The following is a 20,367-nucleotide window of genomic DNA, read 5'->3' on the forward strand; positions in this document are numbered from 1 at the left end:
GAACCAGTGATCAATGGTCAGCCTGGTCTCAGTGGGCCGAAGTTCCTGTTTCCATGCTGTATCTATTGATCAGTTCAATCCAATCAACCTAACTTTAACCATTACTTAAGAGAGCACCAAAGAAAGATTGGTTGACGGCAGATGGACAAAGAAAAGAGGTGCAAGGTAGTTCAGGAGAACAATGAATACCAAAGTTGAAGAAGTTTGAGCAGCGGAGAACGCAATTAGGGCATGGTGTCCAACTGTACAAGAAGGATAGTGAGAAGTGGGTTCAACAAATTGAAGATGTATGGATGAGGCAAAAGAGAAGGAGAGTGCATGGGGATGTTACGAAGGTCCCTGGAAGGAGTAATAGAACAAAACGTTTGAAAGAGGATAAGAATCTAAAGTCAGGCAAAATGGGGTCCAAAATTGAGAAAAAGGGTGGTAAATACTGAACTAAAGGTGTAGGAAAGAACTGCAGATGCTGGTTTAAATCGAAGGTAGACACAAAATGCTGGAGTAACTCAGCGGGACATGCAGCATTTCTGGAGGGAAGAAATGGGTGACGTTTCGGGTCGAGACCCTTCTTCAGACTGAAGAAGGGTCTCGATCTGAAACATCACTCATTCCTTCTCTCCAGAGATGCTGCCTGTCCCACTGAACTAAAGGTGTTATATTTCAATGCACACAGTTTAGGGAACAAGGTGGATGAGCTGATGGGTAGGTGCGATGTTGTGGGCATCACAGGGACTTGGCTGAAAGAGGATCAGAGCTGGGAGCTGTACATCTTAGGATGCACATCCTATTGAAAAAACATGCAGGTGGGCAAAGGTCACAGATAGGATGGGTTTAGAGGGATATGGGCCAAAGGTAGCCAGATGGGACTAGTGTAGATGGGGCATGCTAGTCAGCATGGGCAAGTTGGGCTGAAGGGCCTATTTCCACGCTGTATGACTCTAAATTTCAAGGAGGAGTATTGAACAATAGTTATGTGTTTCCAGAGTTTTCTCGGCATGCAGGTGCTTCTGTTGCTGCAGACCTGGTTCAAGAATAGTATGTTATATCCCTGATACCTGGTTCAAGAACCTTAATGAGTTGCATCATAATATTCTGTACCAGAGGGTAAACAACCAGAGACAGTGGTCAACATTGGTCTCAAAGTTGAGGTATTGCTGGCAGATCTTAAAGAGTTAGGAAAGTCATTAAGAAGCAGAATCTCAAAGAATGTAAATAGACAATTGCCAATAGACAATAGGTGCAGGAGTAGGCCATTCGGCCTTTCGAGCCAGCACCGCCATTCAATGTGATCATGGCTGATCATCCACAACCAGTACCCCGTTCCTGCCTTATGAAACACTGTAAGACGTCTGGTGCCATACCCCGGTGAGCACAGAAACCAAAGGGTTGTGCAGCTGAAAGTGTGATTGGGAAGGTAGTACAAAAGTGAGTGGGGGTGATGAGAATACACCTTAGCCTTCTATATCTCTAGTCTCCCTTTCCCCAGAGTCTGAAGAAGGGTCTCAACCCGAAACGTCACTTATTCCCTTTCCCCAGCGATGTTGGCTGACCTGCTGAGTTACTCCACCTTTTTGTGTCAATCCTATAAGGATTTTGCAAACTGTTCATGGACTGCCTATGGCTGATGTCTAACAGAATACTGTTTCTTTTAATTATTTGGCCTGCTGTTGGTTCCTTTAAAATAGCTACACATCAATTGGGTTATGTTGCTTCATCCAAAGAATAGATGCCTAATCTGAATTTGTTAATTCCTTAAAACTACCATTTAACTACTGGAGCTGTTATATGATCCCGTGGAGTTACTATCTAATCTTATGTGGCTGCTTCATAATTCTTTGGGAATGCAACCTGATCTTGTAAAATGCCGGTTTAATTTTATAGGGTGCTTCTTAATTCCACGGGAAACTTAAACGTGTTTTCTAATCCTGGGGAATTTCTGTTTGATCCCACACTCTGCTGTCTAATCCAGTGCATTTGCCTTTAAATATTTGTCTCTCTTCACTTGTGGAATGGGATGACTGTGGTAACGCCATTAGTTAACGCCTTGATTAGTTAGTAGGTAAAATGTTCAAGAAGGAACTGCAGATGCTGGAAAATCGAAGGTAGACAAAAGTGCTGGACAGACTCAGCGGGTGAGGCAGCATCTATGGAGTGAAGGAAATAGGCAACGTTTCGGCCCGAAACGTTGCCTATTTCCTTCGCTCCATAGATGCTGCCTCACCCGCTGAGTGCTTCTCCAGCATTTTTGTCTACCTTAGTTAGTAGGTAGTAGTTAGTAGGCAGGTAGACTACCTGCATACTAAATCACTGAGGATTGTGGTGAATGTTCACCCCCTGCATTGTCAGCGAGGTCCAGGATTTTGACACAGCAACTATGAATGGATAGTGAAGTATTTCCAACTGAGATGGTGTATGGCTTTGAAACGGGTTTGTACACGATGCTATCTCCATGTGTCTGCTACTCTCCCCCAATGTGGTGGAAATGCAATTGAAGAAGCCTGCCTGCATTGCCACATTGAATTTTGTGGATAATACATTGAAGCTATATAGTAGTGATGGTAGACGTAGTGAATGCCTAAACTTTCCATTCAAGAGTGTGGTACGAATTACGTCTTGAATGTGTTTAGTACGTTTTTGTGATGGTATGTGCCCATACAGTGTACCGGCACCTCTAAAAAGTTAAAAACTAGTTCTTCAAATGTTAAGAATTTTATTTTGATTTTATACTTTTTAGTTATTAGTTTATTAAATTAGTTGATGGATAAATGCAGTTTAGGTTTTAATTGGTATGTGGATACTGGCACCTTTTTGTGCACAAACAACACTGGCAGCGCTCAGCCAAATGTGCGGGGGAAGTTCCACCACGCACCTTTATACATTCACTACCTCTGCCATCACTACCATATAGCTCGTGTTTTAACTTGTGTTTTAAATGGTAGAAAATGCTTGGGTGTCAGGGTAGGTGTCACTTGGTGCAGGATACCCAGTTTCTGAACCACTGCCCAATCCTACTGCATTTTCCATCTGACCCTATCAAGGTTAATCCCTTGAGCCTACGGCCTTCTGAAGTCTGTGGTTTAATCTTAAATTAGTGCCAGTGAACCTGTATCTAATGTTGATGGGTTGCTGCATCCCACACAGTTTGATTAAAATAATCACTTTTTGAAGAAATTATGTATCTTTTTCATATTCCATCTACAGCAAAACGTCAATAATATAGTAAAGAAAATTAAAAAGGAGGGAAGACGTACCACGGACGTTGAGATGAGCAGAGCTGGACATGGTGCCGTACTTGTTGCTAGCTGTACATGTAAACATCCCAGAGTCTTCAGCAAAAGCTTCAGCAATTACCAGGGTGCAGATCTCCTCTACAAAAATATTCAAATTAATTACAGATGATTTCAAACTAACTTTCAAGTATATATCCATATCATATGTTACAACGAGTTTAACCGGCCAGCATTTTCTGCTTTGTCTGTACTTTTTCATGTACACATGTTTGATTAAAACATAACATTTTTAACAATGAAATATGATCCAACCCTATCCTGATCATGTGTCTGTCTAAATGTCTCTAAGTAATTGCCCTTGTGCCTGCTTTGGAAAGGGTGCAGGGAAGGTTTGCCAAAATGATGCCTGGATTAGGAGGTATTAGCTACAGGGAGAAATTGGACAGTTTGGATTGTTTTCCTTGGAATGCCAGTGGTTGCAGAGAGACCGGATAGAAGTATATAAGATTATTAAGTGGCTTAGATAGCGTAGAAAGATATGGATATGCACCTCAAGATCCCTCTGTATGGTCTTAAGAGTCCATCCACTTTCCTCCTAGACCTCCCAGAGTGCACCCTCACACATGACTGCATTAATCTCCATTTGCCCTTTCTCATTCCATAATTCCAATTGATCATTATCCCACTGTATACTTTGACACCCTATCTACAATTATACCAATTTTTGTGGCGTCTGCGGCATTTTGTGGCATTTGTAGAGCCAGCATTAAGACTCACACCTGTGAACATGCATTGAAAAATGTAACATTGAATATAAGATTTCCAACACATTTGGTCTCTGCATATACAATTACTGTTGAATATTAAAAGAGAGAGAAATTTGATCACATAATTTACTTATTTCAGCATTAAGCAATTAAAATGTATATTTTTTAGAGCAACACATGATAACAACCACTTCTGGGTCATTGCATTCCATTTTGGGATATCAATCAAGTTCATCCTGGTGTCACTCTTAAATGTCTAAAACGATTCCCATACCACTTGTGCATAAAGCTACATTCTCTATGAAAGATTTCTTTGGATGACCTTATGTGGAACATTTAAATTTTCACTGCTCCAGACTTGCATTCAAATAATTCACATTTCTACCTAGTCTTTTCAACTCCTTCCCATATAATCTGCTTCAGGTCTTGAGCCATGACATGATATGTTCATGGCCACCATCCAAGAAATAGTCAGGCAAACTGCCTCAGGCACAGCCATAACACTCCCACCAGGTTCTGGTCCTTTGGTGGGCAACCTTGCAATATCCCACCCAATACCCCAATTATAAAATACTTGGTCTCTCAAAATCTGAGTGCAAAAGATCCATTGTTGGCCAATATTTTTTTCCTTCAATCAACATCCTCCCGACTCACCAAAACTAATTATCTCGTTATTCCTATATTGCTGTGTACATTTTGGTTGCATTATAACAGTCATTACACTTCCACAAGTCTAATCACAGTTGTAATGCAGCCAAAATGGACACATATAGGAATATCTAGGAATAATGAGATAATTAATTTTGGTGAGTAGGGAGGATGTTGATTGAAGGAAACATTATTGGCCAAGGCACTTCTTGCACATCTTAAAATAGCAACAATTGATCTTTTGCATCCAGATTTAGAGAGACCAAATATTTTATAATATTTTGGCTGCATTACAACAATGATTACATTTCCACAAGTCCAATGCAAAGCTCCGAGTGTCCTTTTGTGGTAATCTGGTGAAGAATGAAGAATTCCCCAAGTACCTCGGAGTCACCCTGGATCGCACCCTCACCTATCGTGAACACCTGAAGATGGTGGCTGATAAACTAAAAGCAAGGGTCAACATCATCAGGAAACTTGCAGGCAACAGCTGGGGATCCAATGCACACACCCTAGTACCGCAAGCTTAGCCCTAATCTACTCAACAGTCGAGGTTTGCTCAACAGCTTGGGCTAATAGCTGCCACACGAAACGAGTTGACACTGTCCTTAACTCTGCAATGCGGGTCATCACAGGGAAGCTTAAGTCAACATCTTTGCAGTGGCTCCCTGTCCACTCTCATATCGCCCCTCCCAGCATACGCAGAAGGGAGAGGATGTTGAAAGATTGGTGCACCATCGAGGCTAAACCTGACCTTCCCATCCATGCTGACTTGAACAATCTGCCCAACATGCGCCTGAAGTCCGGAAAACCTTTTTGGTCTTCAGTCAAATCCCTGGAAGACTTTGACTCCAAGACTGAGTGGTGCGGAGTCTGGAAAGTTGCCAACAACAACGTCACAGACCCCACAGTGAAACCACCGGGATTTGACTTCCATCACAAACAATGGCTAACCCTGAACAGAATCCGCACCCTCCAAGCAAGAACAGCCCATCACCTGCATGAGTGGGGGATGACAGACAGCCCTGCTTGCGACTACGGACATCCAGACCAGACCATCCCACACATCGTGAATGACTGCCCACTGAGGCTTTTCACTGGTGCCATCCATCCAGTAACTGATGCTGTCCTGGCCTGGATGTCTACCCTTGACCTACAACTTTAGGCTGTGCACGCCATACGCAAGAAGAAGAGGACTCTCACAAGTGCTGTGACACTGGCTAACCTTCAGACAACATGAAATATATTATGGAAATGCATCTCCCTATTTTGACTTCTTTCCCAGTTCCAAAAACATTTGAATTCAGCCAATAATGTTGGGAGGCTCACTTCCATATCACCAAACTGGACTTTAATTGGGATTTAGGCTGCAAATACTGTGTAACTGTAGCATCATTGAGTACCAATTATCATTACCCACCTCTTAAAAGCAACTGCGATATAGTAGATGGTATCAGTCTTTCAACAGTTCCAGTAAATATTAATATGAATGTCTTATAACATTTTGGTTTTGTTATATTTACTTTTCCTTCCACACTGTTGTAAAACCAAATTACAGAAACTAAATACAAAAGTTATTGATATCATGTTTCACCTACAAAAATGTTAACTGCTCAAGTCTTGCTAATTTTATCTGGATACCAAACCCATGAAAATGTTCACCAATTGCAAAATGTACAAACACTCACCTGAGTCACTCGTTAATCTTGGCTCTACATAAATAAAAACAAACAGGAAAAGACAAAAAATATGTTCATTAAGACAACTTTTTTTTTTTTACTTAAACACTTACATAGAGCACACAACACAAGACCAGACCCTTCGACTCACAATGTCTGTGCCAAACATGATGCCAAGACCATCACTTAACTACCTGCACATAACCTATATCCCACCATTCCCTGCATATCCATATGTTTATCCAAAGTATTTTAAATGTCACTAACGTATCTGCTTCAACCACTACCCCCTGGAGCGCGTACAAGTCACTCACCACTCTCTGTGTGAAAGACTTGCCCTGCACATCTCCTTTAAACTGTGCCACTCTCACCGCAAAGCTGTGCCCTCAAGTATTCGATTTTTTTCTCTAACCTGGAAAAATAGATTCTGACTATTTACCTGTTTAAGAAAGGACTGCAGATGCTGGAAAAATCAAAGGTAGACAAAAATGCTGGAGAAACTCAGCGGACGAGGCAGCATCTATGGAGCGAAGGAATAGGTGACGCTTTTCGGGTCGAGACCCTTCTTCAGACTGATGATTAGTAAACTGACTATTTACCTTATCTCTGCCTCTCATAATTTCACATACTTCTATCAGCTCTACCCGCAACCTTCAGTGTTCCAGAGAAAACAATCCAAGTCTGTCCAACTTCTCCCTGTACCTAATACAGCTGGCACAGTGGCGCAGAGGTAGAGTAGCGGCTTACAGCACCAGAGACCCGGGTTCAATCCTGATCCTGTCTGTATGGAATTTTTTACGTTCTCCGTATGACCATGTGGGTGTTCTCTGGGTGCTCCAGTTTCCTCCCACACTCTAAACACATGTAGGTTTGTAGGTTAAATGGCTTCCATAAATTGTCCCTAGTTTGTTTGATAGAACTAGTATATGGTGATTATGGTCATCGCGGACTCAATGAGCCGAAGGGCCTGCTTCCATGCTGTATCTCTGAACTAAACTAAAACTCCCAGCATAAATCTGGTAAAACTCCTTTGCACCCTTTACAAAGCCTCCACACCTGTAATGAGGCAAACTGAACTGCACACAATACTCCAATGCGGCCGAACCAAAGTCCAATAAAGCTGCATCATGGCTCACTGACTTTTATACTAAATGCCCGCCCTGTGAAGGTAAGCATATCATATGCCTTCTTTACCACTTTATCTACTGCGTTGCCACTTTCAGGGAGTTATGAACTTGGACCCGATGATTAAAGATCATGCCATTAATTGTATCTTTTCCCCTTTCGTTTGACCACCCTAAGTGCAACACCTCACATTTTCTCGGATTAAACTCCATCTGCCATCTCTACTCCCATTTCTGTAACTGATCTATATCCTACTGTATACTTTGACAGCCTTCCTCACAGTCCACGACCCCAGGAATGTTGGTGTCATCTGCAAACTTACTAACCAATCCGCCTACGTTTACAACCAAGTAATTTATGTACATCACAAGCAGCAGAGGTCCCAGCACAGATCCCTGCAGAACTCCACTGGTCACAGACATCCAGCCTGATGCTTGTCCTTCCACTATAACCCTCTGTCCTCTATCAGTTAACGTGTTCCGAATCCATATGGCCAAGCCACTATTAATCCCATGCATCTTAATCTTCTGGATCGGCCTACTATGAGTGACTTTATCAAATGGTTTACTGAAATCCATATACACAACATTCACCACCCTTCCCTCATCGATCACCTTTGGCACCTCCTCAAAACGCTGCCACCTCAACTTAATGAATCGTTATTTAAAGATTAAAACATAAATGCAGTTCAATCTACCCAAGATTTGGGAATAATTTTAACGTTAGTAAACAAAAAAAATGTTTGTGGAGATAACATACTTTCAAATATTTTGAATCAGTGCCCAGGAAACCTCTTTTTGCCTTGTTCACAGCACACCAGCAGATTTTGTTTACAGTAGTTGTACTGCCCAAAGTTACAATTCTGCAAGCAATCATATTGGAGCAGCAACTCCAATTGTAGTAAAGAGCAACTGCCTCAGCTCATCTGGTGATTATTGCAGAATTCAATAATTTGAAATTGTGAATACTTTATTCTTTATTTTCTTTTTTATTTTCATTGTGATTGCCTCAAATTCTTGCAGAAAATAATTTGATTAAAACATAATTTGCTACCATCTTTTTTTGACCAAACGACACTGTCTGCAAATCTGCAGCTGAAGCAAATAATTATGCAAGGATAGTGTTAACTGTTCTTAGTTATTAAGACTGAATTCCAAAAACAAACATTGATTTATTGGAGTGGGAATGTTTTCGTAAAGGTCCTTCAAACTCTGAAAAATTGTTAGACACAGTAAGATCATATTTAATGGCCACAGCATCCAGACACATAAATATAATGAATTCTGAGAGTTAGAATCAACTCCATATACAGATATATATATATCTGAAATAGTGACAGAGGCAGATTCAATATTAACTCTCTAAAGGGAATTGGATGTGAAAATATTTTTTTCAAAGCTATGGGGATAGAGGAGCATGTCATTAATTAAATAGGTAAAACTATCATTGCATGACTGATTATTCGTTGCAATTGTGCACTTGCTTGTACAATTTGGTCATAAAAATAGAAGCAGCTAAATGGCATTAAAAGGTATGATGGGTTGAATGACCTCTTTTAGTGGTGCATCATTCTATGAATGGCATTTATAAACCACTGTTTATTTAGTAAATGACAGCTATTTATTCCATTAGAAGCCCTAACTTTCTGTATAATTTGGAAGCCCCAAGTCTGCTGCTGGTGATTTTTCTAGCTGTGCATTTTCACTGGTGAGTTCCCAACGTTTACACTGGGGAATCTGCTCTTGGACCCTACATCTGTCATTCAGTGACCATTTTCCTTCTTTTCCAGTCAGAAAGCAGTCAGACCAATTGCACAAAAAGCTTTAAACTGCCTCCTGACCAGCATCATTTACTGGTGAACCCAATTACTTGTTCAGGATCAGGTGAGAAATCTTACATTATCAGGTGACATCCCCTGCCAATGATCCAAGCTCCACGAAAATCTTTAGGAATACCTTTTATAAGGATGTTGCAAGGACTCGAGGGTCTGAGCTATAGGGAGAGGTTGAGTAGGCTTGGACTCTATTCCTTGGAGCGCAGGAGGATGATGGGTGATCTTATAGAGATGTATAAAATCATGAGAGGAATAGATCAGGTAGATGCCCAGAGTCTCTTGCCAAGAGTAAGGGAATCGAGGATCAGAGGACATTGTTTTTTATGATTTAGGGGAAAAGATTTAATAGGAATCTGAGTAATACCTTTTTTACACAAAGGGTGGTGGGTGTATGGAACAAGCTGCCAGAGAAGGTAGTTGAGGCATGGACTATTGCAACATTTAATTAACAATTAGACAGGTACATGGATATGACAGGCTCGGAGGCATGTGGGCCAAACGCAGGCAGTTGGGTTGAGTGTAGATGGGACGTTGGTCAGTGTGGGGAAATTGGGCCAAAGGGCCTGTTTCCACTCTGTGTGACTACTCTATGACGTTATGACTCTATAATTAATGGATCTGCAATCAGATCAGGTACACATGTCAGATTTCTGTCTATTCACTGAAGGACAATAGTGAAGAAGATGGACATTCACACAATCTACTAGTTTCAATTACGGATTCAGAATTATTTTTAATTCCAGTGTATTGTAAGTATTTTCCATTTAAATTCCAAATTACCATTGGTGGAATTTGAATCTGTGTCGCTGAGTTATTGTTCCAGAATTCTAGCTGCATAACCACATTACCATATTTCCTGACTAATGTCTTGAAACCAGCTGCAAGTTTGCCTCGTTCATTCAACCTGGCTGGTGAGGCAATGACTTTGAATGAAGAATGGAAACAGGCCCTTCAACACAACTCATCCATGTTGACAGAGATGCCTGATCTAAACTTGTACCGAAAGATTGAAGAGTACGGGCTTTGCCTTGACTTCTCTATTCACACTGCTTAAACAACTCTCAGGATCACTCGGCTCTCACACAAAATAAATCATTGTAATACTAATACTACCTAATACTGATGCTGAAACCATCACTGAATAGGCATGCTTGCTCTCAACGTAACCTTGCCACTTAGTTGCCCTTTGGTTTGACTGCAGGATCACCTGTATAGTAATGCCCCTGTCCCACTTAGGAAACCTGAACGGAAACCTCTGGAGACTTTGCGCCCCACCCAAGGTTTCCGTGCGGTTCCCGGAGGTTGCAGGTGGTTGCCGGAGGTTGCAGGTAGTGGAAGCAGGTAGGGAGACTGACAAAAATCTCCGGGAACCACATGGAAACCTTGGGTGGGGTGCAAAGTCTCCAGAGGTTTCCGTTCAGGTTTCCTAAGTGGGACAGGGGCATAATGCTCTGCTGAAGTAACTCAGCGGGACCAGGCTCGAGTACTGGATTCATATTGATTCGAGTAATGACTCACGGTGACAGGTGAACTGGCATCTGTCGCTTAGCAGAACTTGAACTAGTAATACATACACGTAAATCTGGGATGTACTTGCAGGGAAGTGCCTAAAAACTTTGGAACTGCCAGTCACATTGGTCTATTGCCACATGTACCCAATACCAGGTCGTTAATATGTATCAAAAGTGTCAGCAGTTCTATTTCTGCTCTCCATGTGACACCATCACATATTTCTCTCCAGTTTGAAAAACATCCATTCAGCCATGTTCTCTGCTTTCTGCCTCTTGGCCAATTTTGGATCCACACAAACATTCTCCTTTTAACTCCTGGTACTTTGTCAAATGTCTTGTGAAGATTAATTGACACATCACCTACACTGCTTTCATCAGACTTTTTCATTGCTTCATCAAATAACTTTAGACCAAATAGAATCCACTTCCAACTTATTAGCCAGAATACATCACCAATGTAAACATGAGAACAAAAAACAATAATCACTTCATAGGTTTGCCACACAGCTTGGAAATTAATTAAAAAATAATCCAGAAAATTTCGATTTGGTACATTGATTAGTTGCTGCTATAATAAATAGCACATACTTTTCTGCAGGATTCGGAAATCAGGAGAATCTTCAATTAACGTTTCCTCTCTGTACCATTCTATTTTCGGGAAAGGTACTCCTTTTATTCTGCATTCCAATACGACCAGTTGTCCCTCTATTGATGTCACATCTTGCAGTGGCTGCAAATCATGTAAATGTTAATTTATCAGTCTAAATATGTTCTTGGCGAGGTACCTAGATTCTTACTTTACCAAGAGTTCTAAATGTGTCCCAGATATCTTACTTTATAAAACAGTTAACTGATTGCAATTGCAAGCAGCTGTCAGCATCACATGCATCAACATATTGCAACAACTTAAATGCATACAAAGTTAATGCAGTTTCTGATAAGGACAAATATAGATTGATGAATGAAAGGAGATGAACCCAGTTGAAGGCAAGATGATAAGCAGTAGCAAGGTGAATAAATACAGTAAAATAAATAACAAAGTATAGAAGTCGGGAGGTCATGTTACAGTTGGACATGATATTGGTGAGGCCACATTTGGAGTATTATCTTCAGCTGTGGTCACCCTGTTATAGGAAAGATGTTAAGCTGAAAGGGTGCAGATAAGACATGAGGATGTTGCTAGGACTCGAGTTATAGGATTTTATATATAAAAGCTAGGATTTTATTCCTTGGAGTGCAGGAGGAAGAGGGGTGATCTTATTGAGATGTAAAAGATAATGTGAGCAATAGATAAGGTAAACGCTGCCTTTTACCCTGAGTAGGGGAATCAAAATCAATAGGACACAGGTTTAAGGTGAGGTGGAGGAAGATTTAATAGGAACCTGAAGGGTAACGTTTTTTACACAAAGGATGGTGGGTATGTGGGAAGAGCTGCCAGAGTTGGTATTTGAGGCAGGTACTATCACAATGTTTAAAATACATTTTGGCAGGCACATGGATAGGATAGGTTGAGAAGGATATGGGCAGGTGGGACTCGCATAGATGAGGTATGTTGGTTGGCATGTGCAAGTTGAGCCGAGGGGCCTGTTTCCACACTGTATGACTCTAAATTATATATCTCTAGGACAATTATGCAAATATACAATTATATTACGCTGATTTTTTTCCAGCTTTTACCATTTTTAACAATTTTGCTATTTCTGCAATATTTACTTAACATTTCCACTGATCCTTTGATACATCACCTTAGATCTTGAATATCCATATGACAAATTATTTTGCTGCATCCAATCCAAATGTTAAGATGTTAACCTATATAGGTTATACAGCAACATAGGTCTCTCCACCATTCGATAAAATCAGTCATGTATTTATGTATTATTACATTTGCAAATCTGGGTGGGAATGTGGGCTGTGTCAAGAATGCAAAGAGCATAGATGGATAAGCTAATGGGTGAACACAGTACAAATGGAACGGATGAACATATGCAAGTACATCCGCTTATTACAAAAAAAATATTTAAAACCATGGAGAATTTTTAAAGAGAGATGGAAAGGAGATGGTGTTCCGATCAAATCAAGTGTTCTCTACTTGAATCTCAAAAAAATAACATGCAAATATAACTTGCAAATTAGAAACTCAGCAGTTAGTGCTGCTACTACACAATTCCAGCAACTTTGGTTTGATCATGATATTTGATGCTCTGGCTGCTGCTCATATTCCAAAGAAATTCTCATAATTTAATGGGTTATGACAAATTGCCCTGGTTGATAAGCGCATCAGATGAATTTGGTGGGTGTGAGAGGGAGAACAGGTTAAAATGTAAATAAGTGCAGAACTGGAACTGATGTTTATGCTTTGCAAGTTGGCAGTGACACAATAGATAATGGACTCCTACTATGTTATAAATAAATGAGAAATATGAGATGATATTGCAAAAGAATTTAAGTACAAGAGTGCATGTTGTCCTAGTGAGATTGCATCTGAAATATCATGTAAAGGCCTCGTCTCCTTATGACTGGAGTGGTGTGATAGAAGGGGTATAATGAAGGTTCTTTGGATTGATTCCAGGTTTGAAGTGTTTGTTCTTTGAGAAGGGATTAAACACACTAGACCTGTTCTTCATTGAGTTTAGAAGAGTGAGAGATGATCCCACTGAAACACAAAATACTTAAGGGACTTAACAATGTACTGTAGATGTAGAGATGTTTTCCTTTGGAGAATGTGTTGAGGAACATGAGCCATAGCCTTAATTTGAGGAGTCAGCAATTTAGGACAAAGATGAGTCATAATTTCTTCTCACAAGGCAGTGAATCTTTCAAACTCACTACACAACAGGAAGACACAAGGGACTGCAAACGGCAAATTGCTGGAGGAACTCGAAGATAGACACAAAAAGCGGGAGTAACTCAGCGGGTCGGGCAGCATCTCTGGAGAGACGGAATATGTGAGGTTTCGGGTCGAGACCCTTCTGCAGACTGAGAGTCAGGGGAGAGGGAAACGAGATATAGATGGTGAAATAGATAGATATAGAACAAATGAATGAAAGATATGCTAAATCAATGATGATCAAGGAAATGGTTCATCATCGGCTGTTGTCGAGGTGATAACAAGTTATGCAGACACTGAAACTCAACAGAATGACAGTGAAACTAGTACAACAACTAGGGCGGGGGAGGGACAGAGAGAGAGGAGATGCAAGGGTCACTTGTAATTAGATAAAACAATATCATACTACTGGATTGTAAGCTGACCAAGTGAAATGTGAGGTGCTGTTTCTCAAATTTGCATTTGGCCTCACTCTGACAATGGAGGAGGCCCAGGACAGAAAGGTCAGTATGGGAATGGGGAAGGGAGTTAAAGTGTTTGGCAACCGGGAGATCACGTAGGTCAAGGCGGATTGAGCGAAGATGTTCAGCGAAACACATCGCCCAGTCCACACCTGGAACAACAGATTCAGTAGATGAGTTTGGAGGAGGTGCAAGTGAACCTCTGCCTAACCTGAAAGGACTGTTGGGGTCCCTGGGCAGAGTCGAGGGAGGAGGTATAGTGACTGGTGTTGCAACTCCCACATAAGGTCACAGACTCTTGCATTAACTGACTTAGAAAATCTTACTTTGCTTCCCAGAGAGTTGTAGAGGTTCCATCAATACCCTTGTGGATTGGGCCCCAGAGTCATAAACAATTTTCCTATTTCTAAGAGGTACTCTTAGATCCCCTGCTTTGATCCTCTGTCCCCAAGCCACTGCAGCACACCTAATGGAACCAGCCACAGAGGTATCCCTGGCAAAGAGGTAATAATTGAAGGGCGCATGAGTGTTCATAGCTTTCTGACTGATTAATTAATTCCTAAAAGTTTCAATATATCACACTTCTGAAGGCAGTATAAACAGGAGAGAGTCCTATATCCAGAATGGATCATGACGTGGTTCTCTGTTCAAGCCATGACATGTAGTGTTATATCCAAGCCCTGGATTCAGTGCTTCAAGAAATTCAAAAAAGTGCATGAAAGGATTCAAGATCATTGTCTACAATCCACAAAAACTACATTCTATCAACTACACCATTACACTTTTGTAGATTAGTGGCTCATGTTATGAGTCATGCATTTATAGTTACGCCCACTAGCTTGTTAGTATCGCAGTCTGCTGCATTCCGTTAGTTTAAAGTGAACTCTTAAGAGAGAAGTTGTAAGGCCACTGTTATTATAAGGACTACGTTGATTTGTAATCCTTATAATAACAGTGGCCTTACACCATGTCAGGATATATAGTTTTTTATTGGTGACAAGCAATACAACTTCTCTCTTAAGAGTTCACTTTAAACTAACGGAATGCAGCAGATCGCGATGCTAACAAGCTAGTGGGCGTAACTACAAATGCATGACTCATAACATGTCACTAATCTACATCCCCCCTCTTAAAGAATCAATAACAACATATACCCATAACTAAGCATCACATAACAAATATATATATTTAAGAGGGAGCTATATTTAAGAGGGAGTTACATGTGGCCCTTGTGGCTAAAGGGGTCAGGGGGTATGGAGAGAAGGCAGGTACAGGATACCGAGTTGGATGATCAGTCATGATCATATTGAATGGCGGTGCAGGCTCGAAGGGCCGAATGGCGTACTCCTGCACCTATTTTCTATGTTTCTATGAATGCATCACATTCGCTCCCTGCATTTGCCAACAGTTTCTACAAATCAATCTTTGTCACAAAGTTTCATCTCATTTAGCACTGTTGTAAATCACATCTCCTAATCTGCAAAACTACCGTATTGAATACAAAAGGCAAATCATTAAATCATTCTGTGGCATAGAGTGACTAATTTCCTTTTTAATGTTGCACACAATTAAAGACAGCAGGAGCAGCTAAGTCAAGGATAGTTAACACCAGAATCTCTGAACATTGTGGAGCAGACTATGTATTAGCTGGGATCCAATAAGGTGGATGAGTTGAATGTGCAGATAGCTATTAATGACTATGATATAGTTGGGATCACGGAGACATGGCTCCAGGGTGACCAAGGCTGGGAGCTGAACATCCAGGGATATTCAATATTCAGGAGGGATAGAGAGAAAGGAAAAGGAGGTGGGGTAGCGTTGCTGATTAGAGAGGAGATTAACGCAATGGAAAGGAAGGACATTAGTTTGCAGGAAGTGGAATCGGTATGGGTAGAGCTGCGAAACACTAAGGGGCAGAAAACGCTGGTGGGTGTTGTGTACAGGCCACCTAACAGTAGTAGTGAAGTTGGAGATGGTATCAAACAGGAAATTAGAAATGCGTGCGACAAAGGCAAAACCGTTATAATGGGTGACTTCAATCTACATATAGATTGGGTGAATCAAATTGGCAGGGGTGCTGAGGAAGAGGATTTTTTGGAATGTATGCGGGATAGTTATCTAAATCAACATGTAGAGGAACCAACGAGAGAGCAGGCTATTTTAGACTGGGTATTGAGTAATGAGGAAGGGTTAGTTAGCAGTCTTGTTGTACGTGCCCCCTTGGGCAAGAGTGACCATAATATGGTTGAGTTCTTCATTAGGATGGAGAGTGACATTGTTAATTCAGAAACAATGGTTCTGAACTTAAAGAAAGGTAACTTTGAGGGTATTTTTTTTTTTTATTAGAAGTACGGTAAATTACAATAACACACAACACTTAATACATTTTTTGTACCGCTTCATTTTTTTTTTTTTTTTAAAGCTTTAAGAAAAAGATAGAAGTAAGGAAAGTAAAGAAGGTGCGCAAGAGTTGTGAAGTGCAGGAGAGTGTTGGGAAAAGAAAGCCCCTTAGAAAAGAAGTTAGAGAAGGAAGTAAAGTAAGAAAGTAGACCCTAGAAAAGAAAGAAAAAGAAAGTAAGGACAATCGCTCTATTATAACATTAAACTCCGCAGAAAGACTACCAACCAAGTCTGTTTTTGTTGTTTTATCTCCCAATGCCAGGTCCTGATACCATTTATTTATTTATTTATTTTAAAAATTACTATTGCACCTCATGCTTGTAATAGGTCCATAAACGTAGACCACGTCTTTTGGAATTGGTTTGCTTTATCTGCTAAGAGGAATCTCATCTCTTCCAGATGTAATGTTTCAAACATATTTGATATCCACATTTTTATTGTTGGTGTGGGCGCATTTTTCCAGAATTTAAGTATGAGCTTTTTTCCCATTATTAGCCCAACTTTGAGGGTATGAGACGTGAATTGGCCAAGATTGACTGGCAATTAATTCTAAAAGGGTTGACGGTGGATATGCAATGGAAGACATTTAAAGACTGCATGGATGAACTACAAAAATTGTTCATCCCAGTTTGGCAAAAGAATAAATCAGGGAAGGTAGTGCATCCGTGGATAACAAGGGAAATCAGGGATAGTATCAAAGCGAAGGATGATGCGTACAAATTAGCCAGAAAAAGCAGCATACTTTTTGGGAGAAATTCAGAGACCAGCAGAGGAGGACAAAGGGCTTAATTAGGAAAGGAAAAATAGATTATGAAAGAAAACTGGCAGGGAACATAAAAACTGACTGCAAAAGTTTTTATAGATATGTGAAAAGAAAGAGATTAGTTAAAACAAATGTAGGTCCCTTGCAGTCAGAAACAGGTGAGTTGATCATGGGGAACAAGGATATGGCGGACCAATTGAATAACTACTTTGGTTCCGTCTTCACTAAGGAAGACATAAATAATCTGCCGGAAATAGCAGGGGACCGCGGGTCAAAGGAGTTGGAGGAATTGAGTGAAATCCAGGTTAGCCGGGAAGTGGTGTTGGGTAAATTAAATGGATTAAAGGCCGATAAATCCCCAGGGCCAGATAGGCTGCATCCCAGAGTACTTAAGGAAGTAGCTCCAGAAATAGTGGATGCATTAGTAATAATCTTTCAAAACTCTTTAGATTCTGGAGTAGTTCCTGAGGATTGGCGGGTAGCAAACGTAACCCTGCTTTTTAAGAAGGGAGGGAGAGAGAAAACGGGGAATTACAGACCAGTTAGTCTAACATCGGTAGTGGGGAAACTGCTAGAGTCAGTTATTAAAGATGGGATAGCAGCACATTTGGAAAGTGGTGAAATCATTGGACAAAGTCAGCATGGATTTACAAAAGGTAAATCATGTCTGACGAATCTTATAGAATTTTTCGAGGATGTAACTAGTAGCGTGGATAGGGGAGAACCAGTGGATGTAGTGTATCTGGACTTCCAGAAGGCGTTCGACAAGGTCCCACATAAGAGATTAGTTTACAAACTTAAAGCACACGGCATTGGGGGTTCAGTATTGATGTGGATAGAGAACTGGCTGGCAAACAGGAAGCAAAGAGTAGGAGTAAACGGGTCCTTTTCACAATGGCAGGCAGTGACTAGTGGGGTACCGCAAGGCTCAGTGCTGGGACCCCAGATATTTACAATATATATTAATGATCTGGATGAGGGAATTGAAGGCAATATCTCCAAGTTTGCGGATGACACTAAGCTGGGGGGCAGTGTTAGCTGTGAGGAGGATGCTAGGAGACTGCAAGGTGACTTGGATAGGCTGGGTGAGTGGGCAAATGTTTGGCAGATGCAGTATAATGTGGATAAATGTGAGGTTCTCCATTTTGGTGGCAAAAACAGGAAAGCAGACTATTATCTAAATGGTGGCCGACTAGGAAAAGGGGAGATGCAGCGAGACCTGGGTGTCATGGTACACCAGTCATTGAAAGTGGGCATGCAGGTGCAGCATGCAGTGAAGAAAGCGAATGGTATGTTAGCTTTCATAGCAAAAGGATTTGAGTATAGGAGCAGGGAGGTTCTACTGCAGTTGTACAGGGTCTTGGTGAGACCACACCTGGAGTATTGCGTACAGTTTTGGTCTCCAAATCTGAGGAAGGACATTATTGCCATAGAGGGAGTGCAGAGAAGGTTCACCAGACTGATTCCTGGGATGTCAGGACTGTCTTATGAAGAAAGACTGGATAGACTTGGTTTATACTCTCTAGAATTTAGGAGATTGAGAGGGGATCTTATAGAAACTTACAAAATTCTTAAGGGATTGGACAGGCTAGATGCAGGAAGATTGCTCCCGATGTTGGGGAAGTCCAGGACAAGGGGTCACAGCTTAAGGATAAGGGGGAAATCCTTTAAAACCGAGATGAGAAGAACTTTTTTCACACAGAGAGTGGTGAATCTCTGGAACTCCCTGCCACAGAGGGTAGTCGAGGCCAGTTCATTGGCTATATTTAAGAGGGAGTTAGATGTGGCCCTTGTGGCTAAGGGGATCAGAGGGTATGGAGAGAAGGCAGGTACGGGATACTGAGTTGGATGATCAGCCATGATCATATTGAATGGCGGTGCAGGCTCGAAGGGCCGAATGGCCTACTCCTGCACCTAATTTCTATGTTTCTATGTTTCTATGTTTCTAGCTCGTATTAGGAAACTTGTACTGACAATTTTGAAAATGACAGGATTCTTCCAACTACTTATCTTACATCACGATTTTCCCTCATCCCACATTCTTTTGGGTCACTAAAATGTCGATGCCAGAAGCATACACAACTTCCTCACCACAACCTTTCTCAGGTTCTTTTCCACTTTCAGATACCAGACATCCCAGCCAGGCAATGGCAGAAAGCATTCGTAATAAAGAGCCATTATCACTTAAATTCACACGTATACATACTCTTAAGGTCAATGAAACTTATTGCACAAATTTGCCTGTCCTGGTCATAGTTTCATAACCCTATAGGATGTAGGGCTGCATTATAAAGGTCGTAGTTATAATGAAGCTCTATTGACCAACAAAGCCTCCTGAAAAATTGACCTATTTTCCATTGCAAAATTTGCTGCAGAATTCTTCAGCCATATTGGTGCATTCTCACCAGCAAGTTTAACAATCAAATTACCCCAGAAAATTATCTGCACTATATGCCCAGCATTAAACATCACCAGCAATCTCTCTGACAGTGAAAACAGATATAATGGCATCAGTAAGTTTAAGGAGGAACTGCAGATGCTGGAAAAATCAAAGGTAGATAAAAATGCTGGAGAAACTCAGTGAGCTCCCCTTGTTATGCTACTGTTTCAGGAACGGCAGGCGTTAGGGTTGAATTTCTTGTGTTAGCGACACTTTTTCAGACTCTGATGTCAGGAAGTAACCATTGAAGGGACTTACAAAGGACAAACTGAAGTTTAGTGGCAAGGATTAGTAAAGAACAAGTACACTCACATTCTACATTGGTGGGGCACGGAGTGGGGGACAAGGCTTGTGAAGAGCAATGAACACAGGCGATAGCTTCCTTATGCAATGGACCGCATGGTAGACAACTGCTGGACAGATGGCTATAAAGGCATGAATGTCCACCATGAACACTTGTATTGTTGAGAGCCTTCCATTGTGAATGACAAAGGAACTGCACGCTGATGTAATACTTTTTTAAAACTTCTGCACTGCAGCAATAAACAGTAATCTGTGCTGTGCCTCAGGAGAAAACTTCTGAAGATGAGGGTGACTTTGACTTTGAGAACAATGCATGCACTGGTCTAAGTTTGTATTCAAGATTTTTAGTGGCTATGGATGTGAATGGGATTACCTT

The 20,367-nt window shown here is 41.0% G+C and overlaps 1 protein-coding gene across 9 annotated transcripts in view; it reads right to left on the minus strand.

The window, feature by feature from the left end:
• The window catches only part of mypn (myopalladin), a 129,795-nt gene that overhangs the window by 44,158 nt on the left and 65,270 nt on the right, over positions 1-20,367 (minus strand). For all 9 annotated transcript variants that reach the window (XM_033034247.1, XM_033034249.1, XM_033034251.1 and 6 more), the window contains 3 exons: positions 11,383-11,524; positions 6,334-6,357; positions 3,252-3,368 (listed from right to left, as the gene is read on the minus strand). In XM_033034247.1, coding sequence (XP_032890138.1) covers positions 3,252-3,368; positions 6,334-6,357; positions 11,383-11,524 — 283 coding nt within the window. The remainder of the gene's footprint in view (positions 1-3,251; positions 3,369-6,333; positions 6,358-11,382; positions 11,525-20,367) is intronic.

Source organism: Amblyraja radiata, chromosome 15 (assembly GCF_010909765.2).
Source record: "Amblyraja radiata isolate CabotCenter1 chromosome 15, sAmbRad1.1.pri, whole genome shotgun sequence".
Lineage (NCBI taxonomy): Eukaryota > Metazoa > Chordata > Chondrichthyes > Rajiformes > Rajidae > Amblyraja > Amblyraja radiata.